The sequence below is a fragment of the Halyomorpha halys genome, unplaced genomic scaffold (genome assembly GCF_000696795.3).
Source record: "Halyomorpha halys isolate HHAL.00 unplaced genomic scaffold, Hhal_1.1 Scaffold64.1, whole genome shotgun sequence".
NCBI lineage: Eukaryota > Metazoa > Arthropoda > Insecta > Hemiptera > Pentatomidae > Halyomorpha > Halyomorpha halys.
In genome coordinates, this window is record NW_027116348.1 from 2,205,268 (window position 1) to 2,216,348 (window position 11,081).

Below are 11,081 nucleotides of genomic sequence, written 5' to 3' on the forward strand. Positions count from 1 at the left end.
CCCTCCCTCCCTCCCTCCGTCGCTCTCTCCCCCCCAAGAGAAAAGAGTCCGGATCTTCTAACCCTTCATTATGTTATACAATAAATGCTGTTTTATCTCCTGATATGCTTTGTTACGATTTACAGTGAGGTGCGTGTTGGCTGTATGTGGGATAGGTTACGCAAGAGTGATTTTGATGGATGTGACTTATGAAAATGGCAGTGAATGATCATGTGATTGCGTTCTCTCATTGAAGCGGGTACTATTTTCAAATACTAATAGTAATTGTCACAGCCGTTTCGCAATACTGAAGATTTTTTTTTATAGATAATCCTTTATAATTGGCTAATACCTCTAACATTTAAATATTCAATTTTTCCTTGAGAGATAATAAGAACTCTTATACTTTCAATATATAAAGATAGTAATTGGGGGCATAATTAATTAGAGAATACTTATTCTACTTATGATCAACTGAACGCTTCATTAAACGGTTTTTTCACCTTTGTGTCAACTTTCTTTAAAGTGTCCATAGCACTGCATGTACTGATAGCACATACAAAAAAAATTATAAGTGATCTTTAGTTGTAATTTGAACCTATTTAATTGAGATTAAAGTATTTCTTCTAATCTATTGAATGTATCGTATTCATGGGAGTTGAATTTCTGGCGAGAGTTTAAAGATTCACAATTCCTCTCTTCATGTTGTGGTCGTGTTTCTAACCTTGATTAGATGTTCTAATCCTTGCATAATGTTTTCTAGAGTGTTCTGGTTCTTTTAAAGGGATCTCAACGAAGAATCTATTTTTAAAAGATGTAGTCTCTTTTAGAAAATATAAGAATAAAGCTTTAAATCGCATTTCATAGATACAATGGAATAGAATTGTTATAGAATAATTACAATAGAAATATGTTTATATTATCATATTAATTTTCATAAAACATTTTTTTTTTATAATATTAATTTTATTTCTTACAGTACAAGTTGATGATATGACATTATAAAGTTTAAGTAATGACATTGACTGAAGTTATAAGTTTCGCGTTACTGAATGAGGCACACCAGTGGTAGTGAAAGGCATGAAAGTGCTGGGAGTGAAAGAAGGGAAGTTCACCTTCCGATTCTTCATTGAAAATTTCAGTTGGAAAATTATCCTTGGTTTTTAAAAATTTGTTTTCTCTCTTTGTTTATTTGTTTTATCTGTTATACAACATATCTTAATCTTTTATTTCTAGATTGCGACTTTTCGAAGATTAAAGGAAAACAATCGTAAAGTTGTTAAAATGCAATCTTTGATTAAATAGTAAGTATCAATTTTAGTTATTAACCTTTTTCTTAGTCTAAAAAATTGAAAATGTGACAGACTTTTCATTTTTTTATAATTTTTTAAGAAATTTTCATTTATTTATAATTTTGTTAAATTGTACAGCAATATTTTTAAAAACATTCTTTAACAATAATATTTTGATTGAGAGCGCGATGGCACTGTGGTAAGGCACGATGCTACTATCTTCAAGGACCTGGGTTTGAATCCGGCTGAGTAGAAAATTGTTATCTGTTATACCTAAGCCGTGTCAACCCAGGTTTTGGAGCCCTCTTAGGGTCTACCCAACCTCATGAATTGGTACCCTTAATCGAGTAAAAATCTGGTGGTCGAGCGTGATTCTGACCAAATCACCTCCTTGCACAACCGTGGTCTAGTAACAGTACTTCCTTTCAAAGTACTGCACCCTTCATTTGTTGTAGCGGTACAGATTTTATATAAATATTCTATTTTATTGCTATATGTTTTTAATCTAAGAGAAGAACAATGCCTTAAAGCTTTTGAAAATACAGTATTACGAAAAATATTCAGACTGAAAAAGGAGGATGAGTTAACCGGAAAATTTTTAGAAGACTAAACCGCACTGAATTGAGAGAACTTGTTTTTTTAATTTTCTTCGATGATGAGAGTCCTAAACAGCATATGCAATTAATTCTCATTATATTATAATGGATATTAGAAAGTGGTGCAAAGTCCTACATACCCATTAACTTTTTGAACAAAAAAAATTAATAGATTGATATTAACTTACTGTGATTTTTTTTTCATTTATACTGTCACCTCCTTTTAGTGGGTGAAAATATAGATTTAAATTTTTTTTTAAATCTGGTGCTAAGCTTTGACCTGTGCGAGCTTTGTAATTTCCAATGAAAATTAATGACAAATAATTTATTTTATATAAATTACTGAATAATTTAAGTAATGAGTATAAGTAAACTAACAAATTTGATCCAGAAGAAATAATTGGTAAAAAAAATTTAATAAGCTTGTACGACCATGTAATCATTAACTTTAAAGGGCTTTAGCTTATAAAGCAAGTGATTCTCTTATAAAAATGTACATATAATTCATGATAGCTTTTGATTTTTGTGCAGTAAGATACTAAAGAAGTATTTCGGAGTAAAATTTTGGTTATTTGGAGACTGCTATGAGGAAATTAATGTGGGCCTGAGATGATGGAAAATTGTACATTTAGTTGTTGTACATAAAATACACATAAATTTAATCTAATAATTCTGAATCAAACCGCCTTGATCTTAGGTGGTTTCACACAGTTGCTGACGATTAATTATACTGTTTTTACGAGCATGATTCTGAATGTTATGTTATAGAGTTACCCAATTTATTCGGGATGTATAAAATATTTATTAATATTGCATGTTTTTGGACTGTAGATCGTACTCCCAAAATTAAGAAGACACCCTCCTGTTGACTACGATACCTTGCGGTGGGGAGACGGGTATATAAGGTTAGCGGGGTGGGCCGGCAGCCAGTCATGTTGTTGCTGTTCGTAGCGCTGCAGGCCGCTGGGGCTTCGCCCCTCATCGTGAGTGCCCCATCGGGCCACTACCGGGGCTACGAACTCACTTCCAATAGCGGACGTCCCTTTCAGGCCTTCTCCGGCATCAGATACGCTCTCCCTCCAGTAGGCCACTTCAGGTTTCAGGTAATTATCTCATTACAGAGTCGTTTTATTTTAATTTCCTTGTTTTGTTTCTTTTGTTTGTTTTTGTTATCTTTCATCATCCGTTTGGTTCCGCCTTTCTGTGTGCAGTCAATTCAACCCCAACTTATATAAATGCGTTTATTCTAATTCGTGAATAAAGAGATTTGCCTTGGCAAGATCATACTTCGTAACGTCTTATTGATAGGCGTAGTCAGAATGCTTTGAAATTATCTATTGGTATTTGATATGCAAATTATGTAAGGAAGATCCATAATGCTCAGGCGGTTTAGCAACTCCTAAAATATTCTGATATTAGATAAGAAAAAAATTGAAATATTGCACTACCTCCTGTTAATTTTTTTCCTGTAGATATATAGAGTTAATAAAGAAGTAATAGTTTTATATAAACAAACTTGAATTTAAATCTTTAATCTGGGTTTAAAATATAAATAATTAACAACTGTTAATGTTAGATTATGATGTTGAAAAAATTTAATAACAACATCCTAAATACTGACTATTTCCTCTACGTTTTATTATTATTAATTCCTTAACCTAGTAACTATTTTAATTATTATTTTACCATCACTTCAACTACAGTTCCCATATACATTTGCAGTTGTAATTCACGTTGTACCAATTTTTGATTATATTAAAAATTGAAAAATTACAAACATTTTCGTCCTTAAACATCGCTTTTATTTCCTTATAATTATTTTTTAAATTACCGTAGAACCTAAATACTTAAACCTATCAACCTGTTTAAATATATTTCCTTCTTTATCTTTATCACCGAAATTTCTCCCTCTTCTACTGCTAACCATGCCTTGGTTTATCCGAATTTATTTCGAAACCTTGTTTCTTACTTGAGTTTATTAACGCAGTTGTATTTAGTTTGATGGTTTCCTTTTTCTCACAGATCACATAACAAAGAGTACATTTTCGTTCTAATAGAACCTTTCGGCTTTTGTCCTTTAACTGAAATTACCTGAAAATAGGTCATAAAAAATGGTTACAAGCCACATGTTCTGGTTATATATGTAGTTAAGCATATCCAATTCATTGGACTCCAATGAACAATTAGAGCAGGAGGTGATTTACGACAATATCGATTACTCAAATTACTACATTAGTGGACTCATTCCAAGCTTAATTTCATGTTCTTTATTATTGTCATTGTTTTATTATTACTTCTTCACAAGGATCCACCGTTTAAGACTCGAAAGAAATCGAGAGAAAGACCTATTCGAATGAAAATTTCTTACTCGTTACTTCATCTACTGACATTTGTGACAACGAATTATGGACCACTTTTCCGATATTTGTTCCCCTCGAGAACATTTGAATGATGATTAAATTACAGAATGGGATTTACTTTACTTGTAGTGTTAACTAATTACGATTTGGAATCCTCTCTTTATTATAATAGCCTAAAAATATTTTATATTCTGAACACAGTGGTTTTCGTAGAGGAATAAAATAGTGATAATGGCTGCAAGACATTTATGATCTTATATATCTAATGTGGAACCTTCATCACTTACTGGGAATCCCGTAACACAGGATGGGGAATCTAAAGGAAAATTTAAATTCAGCTTATTTTCTAGTGTTTATAGAATCTATGGCCAAGATTTTTCAAAGTCTTATCAATTTAGTGGCGGTATCACGGTATAGTTTAAAAAAGAACTGTCAATCACTCTTCAATTTTAATTTATGTATTAATGAATTGAAACTGAAGTGTTATGTAAAATATTCGAACCGAAAAAGGATGAATTAACGGGAGAATTTACAAGACTACACAACACTGAATTAAGGGACCTAATTAACTGAATATAATTCAAATATTCACTTGAATATTTTGAAAATAATTCAAGTTATAGCATAGCAGCATGTATGATGGGCGTATAATGTTGTAGCCCTTAAATGTTAATAAACACTGAATCGACGGGTAAACGGCCGAGGGGTAGGCCGAAACGTAGATGGGAGGATTGCTTTAAAACTGATTTAGTAGAATTGAGTTTGGAGGGGCATCACTGGAAGGATGTATGTAGAGAGCGATTGGTAGTATCGGCATCGAACCTTCGGTTTGTTAGGCCATTATTGTAATTATTATTATTATTATTAATGAATTTTCAGTCTAGGTTAGATAATTGTGCGTGAGATATTAAGCAATTTCTTAAATAAAAGTATAGCACTAAAAGTAATCTATTAATTCATGCAACTGCTTAGGAAATTTTATTGAAAATATTTATCAACACATTAATGGCTAATAATCAGCATACATTTAGACCTGTAATCTCTAGGAATTTGCATTCATGCTATGAAATTAAAATTTCGCAATAACTAATTAATTATTAAAAATAATTCTAACCTATAAATAAGAAAATTTATTTGCAAATATTTAGTTAGAAATAACACCTAGCCCAAATCTAAACCTAAGGCATTTGCATTCAATGCTGTAAAATAGAAACATTGCAATAACCAATCATCAATATTTTCAATAATTTATTATTATTTTAAAATAATTGATTATAAATTTAACATTGGGGAGTTAATACATCTATTAATGTTTGGTTACGAATCAAGATAGTATTATCTTTTATTTATATATTTCTTTATTATTATAAATTATATTTTTCTTTTAATTCATTTTTATTAACATTTTTTTTCTGTCTTTTTTTTTTATAATTATGCATATATTGTATGAATGAGTATTTGATCACTAATACTAATTGCTCAGCAGGTTTTAATAACTCTTTTTAAAAAATTAAATTTAACTAATAAAAAAAAAATAATGAGGGGTAACATTTCGACCTGTTGTTTTATTAACTAAATAACAACAAGCTTTATTTGGATAAACGGAATCAACTACTATAAGAGCTTGAAGTTAATTTTGCATCTAATTAGATCCGTTAAAATCATTTCTGCTGAGACGATAATAATTAGAGTTAATAGTTGATGAAGCAATGCTATTGTGGGGACAAATATTTTATACTCCTTATTTATCCTGGTACAAGCTCGTTTTTTTTTCAATTTTTGAAAAATGGCTTCCAATGGCTTACAGTAAAATACAGAAATTTAATGAAACGTAAAAGTAATGAAATAATAAAATATCTCTATTAATATATTAGAAAAATCGAGGCAGTAATAACTAATAAAAAGGAAAAAAAAACAACAAAAATACCAGGGCATTCAAAAAGTCCTGTCGTTTTTCGTTTGTTCGTTGTTTATTTTGATTCTAGAGTGTTTGCTAATTAATTCCGTTCAATACAACTTTTATCCATGTAAACACAAATGTTTATACTTTATGAATAGGAGGCTAAGGAGGATTAATTTAATGCAGTCACCATCCAACTGTCTAGTTAAAATGATTCCAGTTGAAACTCAAATTCGGTCGATTTTGCTCTATGAGTTTAAACTTGGCTCAAAAGCTGCCGAAACTGCTAGAAAAATATGCTCCGTGTTTGGGGAAGATGTGCTGTCTGAGCGGAAGGCACAATTTTGGTTTTCAAAATTTCGTGGAGGCGACGAGACACTAGAAGACGAGGCACGCTCAGGTCGACCAACTGTAGTTGATAAGGAGGACGTTCGAAGAGTAGTAGAGTTGGATCCGCGTCAAAGTTGTTCAGAGATAGCCTCTCAACTTAATATCTCAGCCACCACTGCCTGGAATTACCTTAAAGAACTGGGAAAAGTGAAAAAACTGGATAAATGGATTCCTCATAAGCTTTCAGATGCCAATATGCTTGTTCGCTTGACAACTGCATCTTCGTTAACTTCCCGCTTGAAAGTCGAACCCTTTTTGAATCGAATCATCACCTGTGATGAGAAATGGGTGTTGTACAACAACTTCAGACGATCATATCAGTGGTTGTCGGCAGATGAGAAACCTAAACAATTTCCAAAACCAGATCTCCATCCAAAGAAAGTTTTGCTCATTGTTTTCTGGACAGCCAAAGGTATAGTGCATTTTGAGATTCTGAATCAAGGGCAAACCATCACTGCAGAAGTATACTGCAATATACTGGACCATTGCCAATCCAAGCTTAAGACTTTTGATCCCTGCTTAGTCAACAGAAGAAGACCTTTGCTTCTTCAAGACAACGCTCGACCACACACCGCCAAATTGACCAGGGAAAAATTGACAGAAATAGGCTGGGAAGTTTTGCCTCACCCACCATATTCCCCTGACCTGTCACCCACTGATTATCACCTATTCAGAGATCTCGACAACAATCTGAGACAAAAATGTTTTCAAGACCGTGACAACCTAATTCACGAACTGACCACTTATTTTTGCAGTAAAAATCAACAGTTTTTTAAGGAAGGAATTTGGGCTTTACCATCTCGTTGGGAGAAGGTTACCGACTGTAACGGTGGATATTTTGATGAATAAAGGTGATTATTTGAAAATATTTATTTATTTATAATTTCCCCCAAAAAAACGACAGGACTTTTTGAATGACCTGGTATATTATATTATATTAGATATATGTTTATCCGTAAAATATCATATATTATAAACATAGAGTATAAACACTTTACTTTAATTATTGAATATTAGCCTTTTTTTTATACTACATCTGAGGATATTGTTGTCGGTTATGATTCCTTGTACAAAGAATGAGAAGTATTTAGATTTAGAAATCAACCTAATTAAGAAATACACATAGTAGAAATGATGTCAGTTTCCATCTATCCAATTAGTTAATAGTTCATAAAAATGAGTGTTGGTATTTTCTGAATGGTTCTTTTAAACTTCTTTGTTTTTCTAAATTTGGTCAAATTAATTTTTCAAAATAATGCTTGGGCCTAACAAAGAGGAGAAAAAACCCAGTTATTTCATCCCAATTTTTTGTTACTTTAATGAAAATTATGTGTCGTTAAGAGTCAAAATTGATGACTCCTCCAAACACAGTTAGGTTCATAAAAAATAACGTCCTTTTTGAAGATACAAAAATTCATTTTTTTGTTCTTTTAAGTAAAAAAAAGAATGTCTTTTATTTTATTTTTAGAAAACGGTTCAGTTTTTACGTAGGCTTTACAAAAGATACAATAAATGTCATAAAAAGTAAACATTTAACTATTTAACATCAAAGCCCCTGTTTATTTAGCTTATTATTAATTTAATTTACTTAATTATAATCAAGAAAAACCTGAATTTTTCACTAATTTTTCATTTGGAGCTCCATACCCTTAAAATTACCCGTAACATTTAAAAAACTTAGACGTAGAAAAATATTTAACTTGGAGTAAGTTCTATAAAGTATGAACCTCAATAGACATATGTAGTCTAATAGTTAGATACATAGTATATCATAAACCAAACGTTTTTTCAAATACTAAGAAATGATAATTTTATGAATTTATTTTGCCTTTTTTCTTTCATGTAAACTGCTACTACTCCTAAACTATCTTTAATTTGAGTGCTAGCAGACATCTGTAAATTATAAATTTTCTCTAAATTACTAGAAATCTTATTTATAAATACTATACAACTATTATTCCTATGACATTTGTCATAAACTGTTTTATAGTGCATTCAATTGTATTTGATTCGAGCGCTAATAGGCATCTGTAAGTCTAGTGATTCCTGAGATATAGGTTTCCCAAATAAATTCACAAGCAAATGATTTTTCGTTAATTTCTTATGAAATTTTTTTTAAAAAAATTTATTGCGGGAACTACTGACCGTAAACAACTCTATTAGGGCCCATATTTAGAAAATATAATGTACCTTAAATTATATTTTATTCGGTTTTTTAGTGTTTAGTGTTTAGTTTTAAAGATATGGAGCTCTGAATGAAAAAGTATTTTTTTTAACGTTCTGCAATAGCCTGCATTTTTCATTTTTCCTAATTTGGTTGGTAGACTCATCAATCCTTACTCGAAGCTCTCCTGCATAAGGTAGCAGTTTGTTGCTATGGTGAAAATTTGTGGCAGAACCTTTTTTTCCTGAGTTGACTTCGTAGATTGTTTAGAAATTTGCTTGATTATTCTAGAAGGTCCTTAACGTATTTCTTCGAGCTTATTTCGGTTTAATTTATTACTTGTTTCTATGTACACTAGATCATTGTAAGCGAATAAATAATTTTTGAGAATTCGTGAATGCTTCTTTTCGATCCTCATTTAAGTTTCTGTTGGATCGTAACTCGTTTGGTGAAATGGATGATGCAATAGCATATAGTAGAGGTATAGAGGTGAAAATTTAGTTATGCTGTGAGTAGTGCTGTTATGTTGTTCTACATTCTGTTGCCCTTCGGTTCTGTTGTTCATTTATCTTGCAACGATTTCTATTGACTTATGTCCGATTTAGACGTTTGTTTAATCCGTTAGAGAGTGGACTCTTTACAGCCGTAAAGATCAATTTAATCTTATGAACTTCTAAAAAAATTTGATACTCATATGAATTAATGCCGCCATACTGGTCAGACAGAAGAATTTTAATTCTATGTTCTTTTACAATCGGTCCTAATATTTTAATAAGATCTGTAGCTTTTTGATTTGAAGATGGAGAAGCAAAAGGGTATCTGGTGAAATGATCTACCAATAAATGTAAATATCGTTTCGGGAAAGCCACCAATACAGCGTTGTTATCCGAATCAAAATACATTTCAAAAAATTCAGGAGTTAGAGTAACTATTACATGTCTATATTGGCCACTTCGTGTTAAGTTCTTGCAAGCATTTTTAATTACTTACTTGATTGATTAATAGTTGTTGATGGTGTTTATCATTTTGTACTTCAATCGGGAATACTTGTGAAGTTTCATTCGTTAATGGCCTGATGCTTTTAACTTTGTTTACCCAATTTCTCCTATCATCTTCCTTTGTTATGTGGAATTTTACTTCGTGTTCATCTTTAGAACAACTGATTTATGTCTGATTTAGACGTTTGTTTAATCCGTTAGAGAGTGGACTCTTTACAGCCGTAAAGATCAATTTAATCTTATGAACTTCTAAAAAAATTTGATACTCATATGAATTAATGCCGGCATACTGGTCAGACAGAAGAATTTTAATTCTATGTTCTTTTACAATCGGTCCTAATATTTTAATAAGATCTGTAGCTTTTTGATTTGAAGATGGAGAAGCAAAAGGGTATCTGGTGAAATGATCTACCAATAAATGTAAATATCGTTTCGGGAAAGCCACCAATACAGCGTTGTTATCCGAATCAAAATACATTTCAAAAAATTCAGGAGTTAGAGTAACTATTACATGTCTATATTGGCCACTTCGTGTTAAGTTCTCGCAAGCATTTTTAATAGTACTTGAAATAATTGTTGATGGTGTTTTTCATTTTGTACTTCAATCGGGAATACGTATGAAGTTTCATTTGTTGATGCTTTTAACTTTGTTTACCAAATTTCCCCCTTCATCTTCCTTTGTTATGTGGAATTTTACTTCGTGTTTCATCTTTAGAAACAACTGATTTATAATTTTGTGATAGAGATACACTTCAAGACTATAAACTTCTATTATAAATCAAAATAAGTTATTATAGTCTTTAGTTCACTGAAACACTCGTACAATTATAAATCATTTAAAAACAGTATCAGAGGTTATTTCTTTATAAAACCCTTTTGTTAAATTTCCTTAATTGTGGTGAGGATGGGTTAGAGCCTGAAGGTAACCTTCTTTACACACACACACACATTTTATGAAATAACGCTCTCCCCCCCCCCCTTAGATCTTAGGCTTTGATGTACTAATAAACTCTAAATGCAATTGAATAAAATTGTTTATTTATGGAAGAAACAGAAGATTTATTTTTAAGAAATAGAAACCGCCTCTGTTCAATTAAGCCGACTAAAAACAGTTAAAAATTTGAGATTTGAACAAATGACTAATTAGTAACAGCATCAAAGAGATTTATAAACAAATACCAAATTGGATTTTTCTGATCTATCCGATTTAAGTGTTTTGTTTTAAAAAGAACCTCTCGGTTCGCACGCAAACGTGCGGATTACGAGAAAGGCGCCCCGATCCCAAATTTGGTGTCCATAGATAGTCGGATCGTGAAGAGGGCTATCAAGTCGACATCATTGGACTCATCGCCGGGGCCGGATGGTGTGTTGATCCGCACAATAAAATACTTTGAAGTAACAC

At 31.6% G+C, this 11,081-nt stretch overlaps 1 protein-coding gene across 1 annotated transcript in view; it reads left to right on the top strand.

The window, feature by feature from the left end:
* Positions 1–2,799: 2,799 nt before the first annotated feature.
* The window catches only part of LOC106692607 (carboxylic ester hydrolase), a 96,962-nt gene continuing 88,680 nt past the window's right edge, over positions 2,800–11,081 (top strand). The window contains exon 1 of the mRNA XM_014438652.2: positions 2,800–2,970. Coding sequence (XP_014294138.1) covers positions 2,800–2,970 — 171 coding nt within the window. The remainder of the gene's footprint in view (positions 2,971–11,081) is intronic.